Here is a 17,406-nt window from a genome sequence, read left to right as displayed (position 1 = left end):
ATTCATCTTTTCACCCAACCACTTATCGATGTTTGCATGTATCTATTTGTCTTTTCACCATCCATCCATTCACTCTTCTCCATCTGTCCATTCTTCCTTCCTTTTGACCATTTACACTTTCACAAGTCGATCCTTTCACTCTCCCCCCATCCTTTCATCTGCCCTTTCACACTCCCATCCAGTCATTCTTTCTCCCTTTTATCCTCATTTCACCTTTCTTCTGTCTTTCCTTTCATGTTTCCTTCATTTCTGTCACCCTTCCTTTATTTTCCATTTGTTTTTTTCCTTTCTATCTACCCGTCTTTTTTCTCTCATCCTTACTTTTTCTTTCATATCTTTCTCGAATGCTTATTGTTTGTGTATTAGTTCCCCTCTTTGTGTTTTTGCCTATTTCATTATTTTCTTTGTCTGTTTCTTTCCCTGTGCATGCTAGTTGAAAGCCCACAAGCCACTCTCATGGGATTTCCTTGCAGTGTTATTTATTGCATTTTGTCTGCAGACATACAAGCAAAACAAGTCCATAAACAACTGCATAATATTTATGTGGACCCAGCTCACAAGTTTATCTGGCCCAGTGGCTGCCCCCGCTTAAGCTACTAAAGTGAGAGGTTCCTTAGCCACTGGCTTCGGGGCTATAGCGATATCACGCAGCATACAATTCCATTTACCGCTGTGCGCAAAAAAAATCAAGAATTTGCCAGAAAACGGCAGCCTGATTCTCATCAGTACCTGCATTTTACAAGCGCAGATCCATCATAGAGCAGCCCGGCGCGCGCGCTCCCTTCCTTCTCGCACACGCTCTGCACAGCCTCATGTTTTCTCCACACCTGTTTTCGCCACACTTTAGGAGAAGGGAGAGCAGTTGCTCCATATGCCGGCAGCTGTGTGGGTGTTGGAGGAGGAGCCGCTGAGCCCATTGAAAGGGCCGGAATGAGCAATTTCCTCAGGCTCAGAGGAGTGTGACCCTCGTACCTGCTGGGCCAGGTTGTTTCCAAGAAAGAGCACGCGCCTTGTTTGCCTGGGCTAGCATCACTTCATAATGTGAGTGGGAAGGTTATTTCAACACGAGCCGGGGGGCTGTTCAGTGATTTCCCGGTTACTATCAGGATAGCAGTGGCAAGCACATGTATTTCATCTGCCTCGCTTGCAGTGGTTCAAGCCTGGGTGCCCCACCGACAGCTGTGTACAGTATGTGGGCGTCCTTTATTATGTAATAAAGCTTGCAAAACGCACTCTGTCCTGGTGCTGTCTTTTCAACCTGCCATTTCGCTGGATAACTTCTTCTTTTCCGTCTTTCTTTTTCGCCCTTTATTTCCAGAAAAATGTTCTGCAGGGGCAGCATGAAGCAGACAGAATCTGGAGCCAGGAAGGATTTTATGCCGTTGTCATATTCCTCAGTATCTTTGTCATCCTTGTCACATGCCTAATGGTAAGTTCCTTTCAAACGTTTCTTGTCGTGGCCGCTCTTCTTCATGGGTTTGCGCAGTTTGGGGGGGCAGTGCTTTGCGCAGGTGGTGGCCGCTGACGGTCCTTTCTGGGGACCGGGACGCAGAGGTGGAAAGTGGAAGACGGACTAGACAGAGAGAGACGGGGGCAAGTGAAGTGGAACATGAAGGAAGCTAGCAAGGATGAAAAGAAGCCTGCAGGAGTAAGGCATAGATTGGTTGAGGTGTCATCAGGACTAGGCCGCCTTGATATTCACCAGCACCGGCTTGGACAGGGCCAGCGAGGTGTCCCCCCCCCCCCCCCCCCCCACACACACACATTATCATGTTTATTATCACAATTGTTAGTATTGATAAACGAAACAGCGTTCGGGTTCGGGGTGCCCTACAACGTGCAGAATATGAGGGAGTGGCACTGAAGGGGGCCGTGGACAGTGGGAGCGGCCACCAGTGTAAGTGAGACGGGGACGGCTGTTGTTCGGTCGTCTGTGTGCGCAGGAGATGGTCCTTCTTTCTACGGAGATACCTTGTGATGTGCGTAACATTCAACAGTGAGGGTGCCACGAGTATTCACCAATCTGAAAGCAGCAATGTGCAAAACACCGGTGTGTCATGTTGTTGCTCCAGAAGTTCAAAGAACCTCGTCATGCATTCAGGAGTGATTTACAGATGATATTTTTCAGAAGCGAAATGAAAAGTATTTAAAATACTTCATGTCGTCCTCGCGATGACGTCGGAGGCTGCACTGGTGCACACAAATGTATCTGCGTACCCTGAGCAGTGATCTGCTGTGTTTGTTATGATGTGTCACTGCCAGGATTTGTGATTACGTGGGGCGTGAAAGCGTGGCTCCTGAACAGTACGAGTCATTTGACTGTTCATCTTGGTTTCACCTTTAGCCTGTTCCTAAACTTTCCTGTTGCACACTAGACCGCAAGAGATTAACTTTTTCTGAACCTGCAAATAAGAGTCCTTTGCTCAAATCTGACACTCATACTCACAATTTGGTAACGGAAAAAAGAGGTAAGAGGCATTGCAATAGTCCTCATAGATAAAATTCATCCAAAGCTCGTATGCCATCTTGTTTATTTGTCTAGAAATATTTTTGTGTTAATTGCTACTTTGGTCCCTTTATTATAGACCATCCACCATTATGTTCATCAAATATTTGCGCTGCCTTATAAAAACGCATATTACCTTTCTGACGGCTATACATTATGTATGAGATAGTTTTGGTTAAGTAATGATTACGAATTATACTTTTATGGTTGCAGAGGCTTAACACATATGTAAGAGATGCGGTATAAGAAATGTAACGTGTCTAACGCCCCTTCCTAAAGGTAAAAAAAAGCATTAGCTAAGTGTTAGACTTTTCATCCTTGGCGGGGTCTCTCTTAACTTTTTGCCTCTGTTTCCCAGGTTATTGATGTGTGCTGGACTCTGATTCTGCTGTTTTTGTTACTCTGGGCACTTTACCACTGCTAACCAGTGATAAAGTGCAAGTGCTCCTGTTTAAAATGTGTACGTAATTGGTTCTCCATGATTGGCATATTTGTTTTACTGTTAAGTCCCTAGGAAAGTGCACCATAGGTGCCCAGGGCCTGTAAATCAAATGTTACTAGTGGGCCTGCAGCACTGGTTGTGCCACCCACACAAGTAACCCTGTAATGTGGTTTATATGTCCTGACAGTGAAATACTGCCAACTTCGTTTTTCACTGTTGCAAGGCCTGTCTCTCTCATAGGATAACATGGGGGCTACCTTTAAATATGATTAAAGTGTAGATTCCCCTAGAGAGTAGATGGACATGTGGAGTTTGGGGTCCCTGAACTCACAATTTAAAAATACATCTTTTAGTAAAGTTGATTTTAAGATTGTGCATTTGAAAATGCCACTTTTAGAAAGTGAGCATTTTCTTGCTTAAACCATTCTGTGACTCTGCCTTGTTTGTGGATTCCCTGTCTGGGTCAGTTTGACAGTTGGGTTGTTTTTCACCTCGCACTAGACAGTGACACAAAGGGAGCTGGGGATTAACCTGCATTTCCTGATTAGCCATCTCTGCTAGGAGGGAGGGGTGGAGTGGTCACTCTCATCTGAAAGGACTGTGCCTACCTCTGACAATGCAGGCTCCAACCCCCTGGTGTGTGTCTGAGGCCTTGCCTGGGCAAGGCAGGATTTCACAAGTAGGTGTGAGTCCCCTTTGAAGAAAGGTGACTTCAAAGACTAAAATGGGTATAAGAAGGACACCCAAATCTACAGACTGGAGAAACACTTCTGGAACCAAGAGGAACCTCTGCCTGGAGAAGAGCTGATAGCTGAGGAAGAAGCGCTGCACTGCCTGTGACTGTGCTTTGTGGAGCTTTCCTGCAGTGCTGCTTCTGCCAGAGTAAGAGGACAAAGACTGGACTTTGTGTGCCTTCCATCTTGTGAAGAAATCTCCAAGGGCTTGATTTAGAGCTTGCCTCCTGTTGTTTGAAGTCCCAGGGACAGCAAAGACTTCTCTCTGCCAGCACCTGGAGTCTCTGGAGAGACTCCTGCTCTGACAAATGGTGCCCTATCCAGTCCCTGGGCCCTTGAAAGGAAAGCTGGTGGAAATCCAAGGAAATCGACTTCGGACGACTCCGGACCGACGCCGCTGCTGAATCCGGTGATGCCGCCTGCACCCGACGCCGTGACCTTTGCTGGAGCACGATGCTCTTCGCAGGCCCGACGCCGCAGCAGCCCCGCTGAAGTCCGCGACTCCGTGGAAGTCGGCGCACCACGCCGTGACCGACGCCGCTCGAAGTGCACGGATTCAACGTTTCGCACAGATGCCACGATCCCCGACTTCGCGCATCGGCTTGTTTTCACTCTTCACCAAAGGTACTGTACTTGGGGGTCTACACGACTCCGTGTCCAGCGCCGCTGGTGTCAGCTTGTTGGGAACGACTCCGTCACGACGCCGTGTTAACATCTCATCGAAGCATTTTTGTTTCTAAGCGCTATTTTTGAGTTTAATCTCTAAAAGATTCATAACTTGACTTGTGTATGTCGGATTTTTGTCGTTTTGGTCTTGTTTTGTTTAGATAAGTATTTCCTATTGTTGCGTCATTTTGTAGTGTTTTCATTGAGTTACTGTGTGTGCTGGTACAAATACTTTACACCTAACGCTCTGAAGTTAAGCCTACTGCTCTGCAAAGCTACCAAGGGGGTAAGTAGGGGTTAGCTGAGGGTGATTCTCTTTTACCCTGACTAGAGTGAGGGTCCTTGCTTGAACAGGGGGTAACCTGACTGTCAACCAAAGACCCCATTTCTAACACTAAGCTAATAGGTCTCGGCTCAGCAATGTCGACCTATTGGCTTTGCCCATGTGTTTTTCACAATTCAGTGCGTGAAGGCACGTAAGCAGACATGCAATGGCAAGTTTGGAATGAGTTTTCTAGTAAAGAAACCCCATTGGATGGCATGGGTGTCTTTCAGTCATTTATAATATGCCAATTACCGGATGCCCATGCTAGAATAGTTAATTAAACTATTTAAAAGGAAAAAAGTTTATGCAAAGCGCAGTAAAGGTTATGATGAGCAGCCTTGGTAGCATGTTGCTGGTGCTGAGCACTTAAAACAAAATGAGAACATCACAAAGGGGGAGGAGTGAGGGTAAGCAGGATGGGTCGCCAGCATCATTCAGCAAGGGTGTGGGGGCAAGGGTTATATTTGAAAAAGAAAATGGATGGGAAGGGGAGAAAGAAGCACATGGAGGGTGGTGGAGAGTTGAAGGGTGAAACAGCGCAAGGAGATGAGAATAGGAAAACACATGCACTCTGTAGGAAATCCACCTTTTCTGCGTGGTCACCCTGGATTTTTCACCTTTTCTGGACCCTTTTTCTGCTGGGCTCAGAACTTCACTGTTAATGACTGTGCTCCCCCTTGAAACATGGCCAAATTGGGTCATTTGGAAATGACACCCAGGGCCTGGAAGGTAACTGCCTCCTGTGGACTGTAGCACTTATTTTGCCTTCTACAGAGTGGGCCTACAAAACATGGCTTAAGGCGTACCATTGTTGCCTGACTGCTCTGGTGTAAAACTTGCAGTGAGACCTGTCAAAATAACACTTTTTGACAGGCAAAGATATCCCTTTTAAATATTAATAAGTCGTCTCATGCATGCCTTGTAGCCCACAAGATAGGAGGCATGATATTTAAGAGTAGAGCATGTAGACAAGCAATGCCATTGTGTCTCTACACTGACAAGGCACCATAAGCATCTGCACTCTGGCAGGCCTGGCTGTAATATACAGAAAACCAGATTATAATATTATAATATTAATATAGCTATCTCAGGTTTGAGACCAGCTAGAAATATAATTAAAGTTCTATTTTTAATAACAAATTCAATGGTAAAGTTGGATTTTGAATATCTATCAAGGAAAAGTAACTCACCTTTGCCCTGCTTGAAGCTCCAGCAGCCTAATTTGCATTGGGTCTCCAGCTTCAACCCAGACTGTACGTGATCTTTAACGAGGTGAAGAAATTCTTCTAGAAGCTACACAGTAGAACACTTTGAATTAAAGGCTTACCTGAATGGTTGACATCTCTGAGCTCAACATAACATTCAAGGTGGGGCTTTCTGTCTTTCCCCTCACATAGACTCAGCAGTGCCAAATCCCACCTGAAAGACCTGTCTGAGGCACATGTAAAACATATGCACCCTTGAAAGGAATCAAACAGGACCAGACACAATTCATGTGTATCCCATGTGTGGCTGCGGAAGGATCTTCCTTTTTTTCTACCACACGCCTGTAACCTCTTTTGTTGCGGGTTCAGGGACTGCTTCAAACTGGATAGTAGTGTCAGATGAGAGAGGACACTGGTGACTTCAATAATCCTCTCACTTAACAACCCCTCTGCTCTCAGAGCCCAAGTTTAGTGTAGCTGAAGGCATCAGCCATCTTGGCATTGTGCTGCCACATGGCATTTTGGACCTGTTTGCAGGAAAGCCAGGGCCTGGGAATCCATGCTATGTTGGTCATAGAGGGACTAGGAGTGTCTTATGGTGTCTCCCACCCTCAGACATGAACCATACAAATCTGGGCCCACTCGCAGCATTAGTTAGAACTCTTTCTTGTCCTGTGGAAGATCAGATGAGGACTGGACCTGCTGGCTGTGACCTGAGAGGGTTCCTGGAGGACCAGGCCTGCTCCGTCTTCTATGCAAGACAAAAATTTGAAGTACAAGGGTCACTTGGCTGGCCTTCTCTATGGCTACAAGGACAAAAAAAGTTGCAAGAGGTATTTTACCCGATGTGCTCAGCTAACCAATGGCAATTGGACCTGCACAGGACTTCACTATTCATCTCTGCACGATCCCCTGGGAGGCTTTCAGTTCCTTTCCCTGGGGTCCTGGGGGCCTTAGAAGATTACTCCTGTTGGTTTTGCACACCACAAGAAAGTATGGAAACTTAAAAATCTATACACCAGAGAAGCATATGGGGAAAGGTATCTGACTGGCAGTTCCACAGTGGTGGCTTGAAATTTAGCTTAGTCCATCCCAGAGACCCCTGCACCTCAGAAAAACCAGTAATGTCCCATTCTGTGCTGAGACTTAGAAAAAGTTCTGTTAGAAATCTCCAGAGCGCTAGAGCACCAGCCGCACCAACCTGCGGTTTCACTGCAACAGGCACAATTTCAGTGATGTCCCACATGGAGAGGTTGTTTCTCCTCAAAAAGTGACATAGTTCCAACCTGCATTGAGACTTAGAAGAAATGTCAACATTTTTTTCAAGAAAGTGGTAAAGTTTCTTTCTGTAGTGGGATTGTTTTGAACTTTTGAACTTCCAGACTTTCACCAGGATCGATCTGCTTGTTGTATCGGAATACGCACTTAGGTCCCATTCATCCATGTCCTATCGCTTTACTTAAAACTTTAATAACGCATATATCCAGTTCCCCTTATAGAGTTGTAATTTTGTTAATTAAATTATTCTCTACTTTTATTGTGCTGAGTTTTTGACGTTTTAACTGTTTTGGTACTTCTAAATGCTTTACACATTTTCTTAAGTAAAGCATGTCTGCTTCGTGCCATAGCTACAAGGGGCTGAGCTCAGGTTTACATTTTTTAACTTTAACTGCGCACTGTACCTAACAAGATAGTGACATTATTACTTGCGGTGGCCCACCATCCTGCCTAATTAATAATTCACTTTCTCACATTATCTCTTAATGCTGTTTTGCAACTTTGTTAAAATACATTGATTTTACCATTACAACATTTCATGTTTAGTGGCTCCTATACTTTGGTTCCACATTCAGCTCCATTGCTTCGGACCCACACGGATAGATGCTTCCGCACATTCCCTTGCACTGCGTAATTTGTACTGACCACCATATGTGCAACCTTACCCTCACATAGCAAAGTCCTACGTCACATGCCTGTTTGTTCCTTTCAACTGCCAGGGATGGCCTTCATAAGACACAGATGTTGCTCAGATGCTATTGATTACCACTAAATTTCATGAAGAATCTCTAGATGCTTGGGCTAGGATGTTTTTATAATGTAAAACCGAATCAAAAAAATAATTCAAATAAACTAGAAATGACTGAAACGAAAATTGTTTGTACAAAGGGATTTTGAAATCATTAGTAAATGCTTGAAATGTGGGTGCAAATCTGAGTGTAGATGCATGAGACTTTCATAACAGAAAAAAGCATGATAGGAGATACATGTCTTCCTGCCTAAGGATTTGTCCAGACAAGCAATGGCTTTACTATGAGCATTGAGAAGAAAACGTAAATCTGCAATTTGGAAGGAAGGCCTGGACCTGCCATTTAACGTCTTGTAAGTAAGGCAGTCAAGCTTAAACTGAAGCCATGCCCCTGTGGATGGCCAGGCCATCTATCTGAGTGCTGGTTGGTATTGTCATACTTCCGTAGTTAAATAATCTGAGCGGCTGGATGGAGTACAATAATCCGTGTCAGGATCCACCATCACAGGGAGATTGTATCAACAATGGCACCACGGTCCAGAAAGCTGGTATAGGAAGAGGCGCACCTGAGCAGTCTAGACTTATGAGGTTTAGCAGAATACATTAGTAAAGGAGAGGTGCCATTTCTTGTAGGAACCAAATGCCAACATTGAATTGGGAGTTCAGACTGACCTGAAGAGAGAAAGGTATGTTCAGTTATATTGGGATTTAATTTCAGACATCCACGAGGCACCCAGGCCTCAATGTTATTGGGATTTAACGTCAGACAGCCTTGAGGCACTGAGGCTTCAATGTTTGACGGACAGCTCTGCAGTTGTATTATAGTATCTTAACATTAAATTATAGCTGAGAGTCGTTAATGTAGTGATGGATGGGCCTGCTCTGGTCTGTCACCAAATCTCCCAGAGTCTGTATATACCAATAGAATAATGTTCGTGAAAGAATCAATCCCAGGGTCACTCTGCTTGCTATTGGAAAGGGGAGTAGACCCGGAGGTGCAATAAACACTAGATGCCAGGGATGTGCACTATATGCCAATGATGCCATGCCCACCGCATATTGGTCATTCTATTTAGATCCAAGAATGCCACAATATATCAGAATGCCATCAAGTGCAAGGTTTGGCCTCAACAACTCCAGCACTGTTGGACTTGCTCACGACAGGTTGCCATAGTTTTTCGTCATCTGATATACCCAACACCACTGACGCAATCAGGATCGATGTGGAAAAATATTACATTAAGCATCCCTGGTAGAACGAAAATCCAATATAAATCGGCATGCAATTGTATGAAGATTTACAGATTTTTATTTTCCAAATACCATTATTACATAATTATTTCTGTAATAGATTCACTTTTGCCATCTCTGTGCCAATGTCACGCCATTTATTACTGATAATATGATGTTCAAGAACGTTTCACAATTTCTTCGCCTGTCAGATGTTGTCGTTATGATGATATAATGAAGTATCAATTTATATTGGATTCTGCATTCGATATTACCACACCTGTTCATATGAAAAGTGAAATTAAAAGCATGTCAAAACAACAACTCCTAAATATGTTTACAGATTAACGGTTGGTGACTAAACGCAACATATACTCATGTACCCAAATGCACGCGTAATGCTTCCTTTATAGGCTCCCTGGAATCACCCCCCATGATATGTCTTGCTTCGCGATGTCTTACACAGTCTCTCTACTGCCTCCTTGTCAGATCTGGGGACACAATAATTCAATACGACAACCATTCTGTGTTACTTTCCTGTTGTTGATAAACGCGTCTCCCCGCTGTTCAGTTACAATTCAGACTTTTAATTGCCTATATGTGTTGAAATACTCTTTTAAGCACCGTTAATCCACTACTTACGTAAATGTTTTGGCATGGTAGTATTCATTTGCTTATAATATTGGCAAAATGTGATGAACCTGCACAAAATGTGACTGAAGCTTGGAAGGTTTGGATTTTGACTGGTATGAAGATTTACTAATAACTTTGGCTCCATCTGATGGGTCTGGACTAAATTTGGAAGTCATAGCCTACTCTTGTTTTTTATCATGCAGACCCACCGGGGGAGTGGGGCTAGGCAGGGGGAGTGGAGAAATATCAAAGAGAGGACGAAAGAAGTGTTCCTATACTAATACATTTGTCACTGTTGGATGACTGACTCCACAACATATTGGCAGACGTTTTTAGGATTTATCTTACTGTACACTATGCCAGGTTTTGACCAGATCCGTTGGTGGTGGTAAAAATAAATGGAGGAGCAATTAGATTTTCATTCACTATTTACTTTGGCACTGTTCAATTAACCTGTTTGAAATTTGACAGCCAACAAATTAATCCTGGTTGAATGCCAGCCAACCCTACAATCCACTCCCACTGCACACAACCAAATATGGTTAAGCAGAGGCCCTGTCCAAAGACTATGAGCATTGCAGAATGGGTAGAGGACAGGCCGGGCAAAGCAGGATGGCTACTGTGGTTTGGGAGCAGCGCTTGGCCGCAGGCCCCCTCTGTAAATGGCTCTTTGCCACCTTGCTTGAAAAATAAGTAAATAAGATAAAAAGCAATGCAATTCCCTGGATAAAATAGCTAAAAACGAGTTCATGATCTGGCTTAGAATCGTCAATCCACTGAAATTTGCCTGAAAAATCTGCATAGGAATAGTTCTCTCGCCTGGAAAAAGTGAAACTGTTGTTATCCGAAAATGATGTTAAAGGAGAAGTGCAAACTCTGGTCCAAGGGTTTATGGAAATTGTATAACATCACCAGAACTGTGAAAAACCTACACTTGCTCCTACTCCAGCCCTACATCATCCTCAGGAGCACTTGTATTACCTACAATGTCATCCACAACAATGTTACTGTATATCTGCCTGTAAAAGTATCCACCTTAGTTGTAAAATCTCACAGTAGCAGAAGACATGTTACCACAATGGAAATGAGAAAATGCAAAAAGTGAAGTCCAGAAGTCAGGGTTCTCCAGCTACATACCCTTGATCTGGAACAGCAACCATATCAACATCAGAACTACTTTTCCCCTACTCAATTTCACAAAGAAATTGAAAAGACTTCTCAAAGAGCACTACCACCCTTCATAATAGGAAATTTCTACTTATTGTAAATGGAGCTACAAGCTATCCTTGAGCTTACACCCCTTGTTAGCGTTCCATTGGTCCTAGCTAGGTTTCTACTATAAAAATACCGGTATATACCATAGGAAGCTGAATTGCCACAATGAATAATCTCTCACCACTGAGTTAAGGTAGCACCATATCAGGCAAGCACTGCCATTAGTTTGTGTTAGTCTCTAGACCTGGTATTTTAGGGATGCAAAACGTACCAAAGCAACATTTGAATCACGAAATCGCTCAGTAAAGCTCCCAAATCAATTTAAATAAATTACTCACAAGGGACCATTGGTGACTCCCTCCACTCCAGGGGCACAACATTGACCCGTGCCTCCCGGCTGCTTCTTACATTCAGTCCGACTGGAAGGCCTTTTCGAGAATCAGTCACCTTATGCAGATGAGGTCAATTCACAGCTTCCAAACATCATCGAGTTCCTAAGAAGGTATCTCTAGCTTTCCTCTCCATATCAGCAGGTGCCTCGTCCAGCCCTCCTGACTGTGCCTGAGCCTGTAAATAGTGCCTCTTCTTTCTGCAGTCTTCATTCTACTTCCATGTTCTGCAACATATGTTTATGGTCTGGCTGTCTTCTTGACTTGGTCAGTCTTCCAGCAGTGTTTTGTCTTTTGAGATGCCCTTACATGTCTTGAATCCAGTGGTGACAGGCCTCCTAGTATGTAGATTGCAGCAGACGTTTTTCTTGCTTGCCTGTTCAGCACTTTGCCCTAGGCACTCACAGGCTGGAAATATGAAGATTCCATGAATGTTCTGAAACTTTGATCTCCAACACCATGGGATATAATGATCTCACTAGAGATTATTGATGGCTACAATTCTATGAAGTGAGTGGGCAGTTTGTAGCTTTTCAAAATGTCAAATCTCTTCATCAGTAAAAAGAGATTTCCAGAAATTGCTATTTGCTTTGAAAACCCAAACTGTTTTGATAACCAATAATCCCAGGCTCCTTGGAAAAACACTTCTGTAATATATATATATATATATATATATATATATATATCTTACCTTCCGTGCGATCTAATTTGCTGTGTCCTTTGAATTTTTTTAACTAGTATACAATAGTACAATAGTTAATGACAAACAACACGTTACAGGTATTGTCAATACAGGCAGCCGGATAAAGGGCAGATAGCCAGGGAACTGGAAAGAACACATGATGCAATACACAACAAGCAGCAACAACGCTGCAACCATTGTCTCCACAATACCTGCACTGTGTAGTACCAGTAGGCAAGCAGCTATCCCCTCTACATTCACCAGTATGTCCTGGAACATCCAACAACTACTAGCAGTCTTCCAGGCCACACTACACAACATCCCACTCATAGGGTCATCCACAAAATATGCTCACAGCAAGTGTCGCTAGCCCACATATTGAGTTTCAACATCGTTCTCCCCCATTTCGGTATCCCAAGTCTCCTCCATACGTACCAGAAAAGCCTGGTGGGGTCCCCAGATATCCCTAGGATGGCTGCAGTTTGGCATGAGATCATGATAATCATCTGACTAAGTGCTGTACAACTCCATGTCAGTGTGCCAGTCTTGTAGCATCTGGAGTGGACCGTTTGCCCATGGTATTGCTATTCTGCACCAAGCAAGCAGTAATCCAAGGACAACTAAGCATCAAAATGTCTTTACGACATCTCTGTCATATCCCAGCAGCATCAGCAAAGGGGACGAAGCAAAGGCCTTAACAGTAACCTTTCAGAGCTCCCCCAAAACCTTGGTACAAAATCTATGTATACTAGGGCAGCACCAAGCCACATGAACCAACCCAGCAATGTCTACCACGCCCAGGACAGCAAGAGCTGTCACACAGGCCATAGCTAAACAGTCAATCCGGTGTATATTTGAAGCAGGTCAACCAGTGGCCACTGTTCAAAGAAACAGACTGGACAACCGTCCGCGTAAACAGATACAATTAATATTGTATTGCAGAAAGCAAATTCCCCTATGTGCTTAATATTCATGCAGTGCACAAGCAAGTGGCTCTGCCACCAAGGCATCCAAAAGTGGGATGAGGGGACTGCCCTATCTGGTACGTCTTGTGATGACTAGGGGGTCCGAAATCAAGCCGTTAACTCAGGCATGGGCAGTCTGCCTAGTATAGACTACCTGAACCAGTTGCAGGAAAACATCTCCCACCCAACACTGAAAGCATGAACCCCTACTCCATATAATCAAGCGCTTTTTCAGCTACCAAAAACAAAGCAGTGGCATTGACGTTTTGAATGGTACAGGAGATTGCGCAAAAGAGGGTCCTAAGATTATATATTAGAGATCGGCCCAATATAAATCCAGACCTCTCTGGGCTTACAATGCCCGAGAGCAAAGTATCCAAATGATTGGCCAAAATGTTTAGTGTTGGTATTTAACAGGGACAAGAGTCTGTAGGATCAGCAACAGTGAACTGCGTTACCTCACTTCAAGAGAGTGACCAACAATGACTTGCACATCGTAGGGGACATACACCCCTCCATCACTGTTTCTTCAAATAAAATAATCAACTGCGGGACAAGTTTATCCTGGTAGGCATTATAGAAGGCCACCATCAACCATACGCTCCAGGCACCATCCCACCCAGCATATCCTTCAATGCAGCCACGATCTCCACAGGGCGATTCAGCACCATAAGGGTCTCTCTATGTATTACAGTCAGTCACTCCATAGTGATGTGGGCAAGATAGTCTGCTGTGGCCAGCTCATCATGCAATTAGTGTGAGGTACAGAGATCTGTATTATAATGTCAAAAATGATCCAACACATGCTCTGTAGAAAAGAGTAGGGCACCCTATTTATCTTTAATTGCCAACACCGTGCAGTCCCTGTGTTGCGGATGCACCAGTGCCGTGAACGTGACACCAGGACGTTCACCTGTGCCCTGCCCCCTCGCTGTTGCATATATCCCCAGACAAGTGACCTCTTTCTAAGCAACTTCATTGTACTCCTGTAATAAAGCCTTGATGTCGCCCAGCAAGCTCTGCTCAACCGTCACTCCATGTGCCCATTCTAGACTCGCCAGCTCCACCTCCACCTCCACCTCCACCTCCAGCCATGACAGTCGATTCCCAATCGACCAAAGTATGCCAGCATATTTGGAGATAGTCACCAGCTCCCCTCTGGATCTAGGCCTCCCAGACCATAGCAAACTTCTCTACAGTGCCAATGATAGTAACAAAGTATTCATCTAGCTCGAGCTCCTCTCGGAAAACGGCATCCAAAAGGAAGTACTGTGGGAACCGCCAGGAGAATGCAGAAGGTCACAAACTGTCTACTATAAGGATTAGCAACACCAATGAGTAGTCTGAATATGTACACGGCAAGCGCCCGCAGCACCGGACTCGAGACACCAGGCTCCAGAACAGCAGCCAATAATCTATGTGTGTTTGGATTTCATGCACCGTGGAGAAGTGAGTGTAGCCACCACCCATGGGGGACCTATGCCACAAAATATCCAACAGACGCACTGTACAGTGATATAATTGAGGGCCTAATCAGGATAGGTCAGATACACACTAAAAGTTAACCTGTGCTCATCCTCTGGTAGCTTGTCAGGTTCAACTTAAGGGGCAATGCGTAAATATTGTACAACACTTCAAACAATAAAACAGGGAAACCCCCCCAAAAAATAATCCACACCAGGTTAACCCCTTCGTCGCCATGGACATAATGGTTACGTCCATGGCAGCACCCGTGTGGCGCTATGGACGTAACCATTACGTCCTGCGACCGGCCTTCGGGGGAAGCGCTAGCGCTCCCCTTGAGGGCCGCCCCGCCACCCCCCCAGGCCAGGGCTGAAAGGGGAGTCCCTTCCACCCCAACCCCCCTGTGACGTCAGTGCGTGAGCGCACGCTGACAATCACAGAGCCTCCCCCCATCGCGCTGGAAGCTCAGCTTCCAACGCGATCGGAAGAGAAATGCAAAGAATTTCTCTTCCGATCACTTGGGGGAGGCCGAGAGAGGCTTCAAAGGGAAGGAAAGTTATTTCCTTCCCTTTGAAGTCTCTCTCTGCGTTTTGGCAGCCGGATTGAAAGCAATCCGCCTGTCAAAACACCCACTAGACACCAGGGATTTTTTTTTTTTAGGAAACTGACATAAGGGAGCGACCCTTTGGGCAAGGGTCGCTCCCAGGGGGGGCATTTTTTTTAAGGCCTTTTCTGCCCCCGGGGGGGCAGAAACCTCTAGGCACCAGGGATTTTTTGTTTTTGTTTTGTTTTTGTTTAGTTTTTTGTTTTAGAGGTGGGGATCGACCCCTTAGGCAAGGGTCGCTCCCATAGGGGGCAAATAATATTTAGGCCATTTCTGCCCCCCTTGGGGGCAGATTGGCCTATTTTTATGAGGCCTATCTGCCCCCAAGGAGGACAGAAACCACTAGACACCAGGGAGGTTTTTTTTTTGTTCATGAATTTCACGTAAGGGGAGCGACCCCTCAGGCAAGGGTTGCTCCCCTTGGGGGCAAATTTATTTTAGGCCATTTCTGCCCCCCAGGGGGGCAAATCAGCCTATTTTAATTAGGCCGATCTGCCCCCAAGGGGGGCAGAAACCACTAGGCACCAGGGATCTTTTTTTTTGCACTGTCACGCAAGGTGAGCGACCCCGTATGCAAGGGTTGCTCCCCAGGGGGGTGGGGAGGCACATTTATTTTAGGCCATGTAGGTGCCAGGGCAATTTTTTTTTGTGTGTTTTTATTTTTTGTTTGTTTGTTTTTTTAGGGATGGGGAGTGACCCCTTAGGCAAGGGTCGCTCCCCGGAGAGGCAAATTGTATTTAGGCCATTTCTGCCCGCTTTGGGGGCAGACCAGCCGATTTCAGGTCAATCTGCCCCTAAGGGGGGCAGAAACCACTAAGCACCAGGGATCTTTTTTTTTTGCGCCGTCACGCAAGGGGAGCGACCTTGTAGGCAAGGGGCGCTCCCGGGGTGGGGGGAACAAATGTATTTTAGGCCATTTCTGCCCCCCCTGGGGGCAGATCGGCCTATTGTTATTAGGCGATCTGCCCCTGGGGGGCAGAAACCTCTAGGCGCCAGGGCAATTTTTTTTTTTAGTGTTTTTTGTTTGTGTTTGTTTGTTTTTTTAGAGATGGGGAGCGACCCCCTAGGCAAGGGTCGCTCCCCTGGGGGGGCAAATTGTATTTAGACCATTTCTGCCCGCTTTGGGGGCAGACCAGCCGATTTCAGGTCAATCTGCCCCCAAGGGGGGCAGAAACCACTAGGCACCAGGGATCTTTTTTTTGCACCAATGTCACGCAAGAGGAGCGACCTTGTAGGCAAGGGTCGCTCCCCGGGGGGGGCAAATTTATTTTAGGCCATTTCTGCCTCCCCTGGGGCCAGATAGGCCTATTGTTATTAGGCCGATCTGCCCCCAGGGGGAGCAGAAACCTCTAGGCGCCAGGGCAAATTTTTTTTTTAGGTTTTTTTTGTTTGTGTTTTTTTTTTTTAGAGATGGGGAGCGACCCCTTAGGCAAGGGTCGCTCCCCTGGAGGGGCAAATTGTATTTAGGCCGTTTCTGCCCTCCCGGGGCAGATCGGCTGATTTTAGGTCAATCTGCCCCCAAGGGGGGTAAAAACCACTAGGCACCAGGGATCTTTTTTTTTTGCGCCATCACGCAAGGTGAGCGACCTTGTAGGCAAGGGTCGCTTCCCAGGGGGTGTGGGGGGCACATTTATTTTAGGCCATTTCTGCCCCCCCTGGTCAGGTCGGCCTATTGTTATTAGGCGATCTGCCCCCGGGGGGGGCAGAAACCTCTAGGGGCCAGGGCTAATTTTGTTTTTAGTGTTTTTTTTTTGTTTGTTTGTTTTTTTAGAGATGGGGAGCGACCCCTTAGGCAAGGGTCGCTCCCCTGGAGGGGAAAATTGTATTTAGACCATTTCTGCCCCCCCTTGGGGGCAAATCGGCCGATTTTAGGTGAATCTGCCCCCAAGGGGGGCAGAAACCACTAGGCACCGGGGATCTTTTTTTTTGGGCGCCGTCACGCAAGGGGAGCGACCTTGTAGGCAAGGGTCGCTCCCCAGGGGGGGCTTCGGGGGCAAATTTATTTTAGGCCATTTCTGCCCCCCCTGGGGCCTGCTGAGCTAGAGGCCAAAATCCACAGGTAGGCACTTTGCAAAAAACACCTCTGTTCTCTGTGAAAAAATATGATGTGTCCACGTTGTGTTTTGGGCCATTTCCTTTCGTGGGTGCTAGGCCCACCCACACAAGTGAGGTACCATTTTTATCGGGAGACTTGGGGGAATGCTGGGTGGAAGGACATTTGTGGCTCCTCTCAGATTCCTGAACTTTCTGTCACCGAAATGAGAGGAAAAGGTGTTTTTTTGGCCACATTTTGAGGTTTGCAAAGGATTCTGGGTAACAA

At 45.7% G+C, this 17,406-nt stretch overlaps 1 protein-coding gene across 2 annotated transcripts in view; it reads left to right on the top strand.

The window, feature by feature from the left end:
- PTPRR (protein tyrosine phosphatase receptor type R) overlaps positions 1 to 17,406 on the top strand; it is a 697,768-nt gene that overhangs the window by 402,190 nt on the left and 278,172 nt on the right. For both annotated transcript variants that reach the window (XM_069228339.1, XM_069228340.1), the window contains one exon: positions 1,319 to 1,429. In XM_069228339.1, the coding sequence (XP_069084440.1) occupies positions 1,319 to 1,429 (111 nt within the window). The remainder of the gene's footprint in view (positions 1 to 1,318; positions 1,430 to 17,406) is intronic.

The sequence above is a fragment of the Pleurodeles waltl genome, chromosome 4_1, assembly GCF_031143425.1.
Source record: "Pleurodeles waltl isolate 20211129_DDA chromosome 4_1, aPleWal1.hap1.20221129, whole genome shotgun sequence".
NCBI lineage: Eukaryota > Metazoa > Chordata > Amphibia > Caudata > Salamandridae > Pleurodeles > Pleurodeles waltl.
Note: the sequence above shows the minus strand (reverse complement) of the source record. Positions and strands in the feature narration are given on the sequence as shown.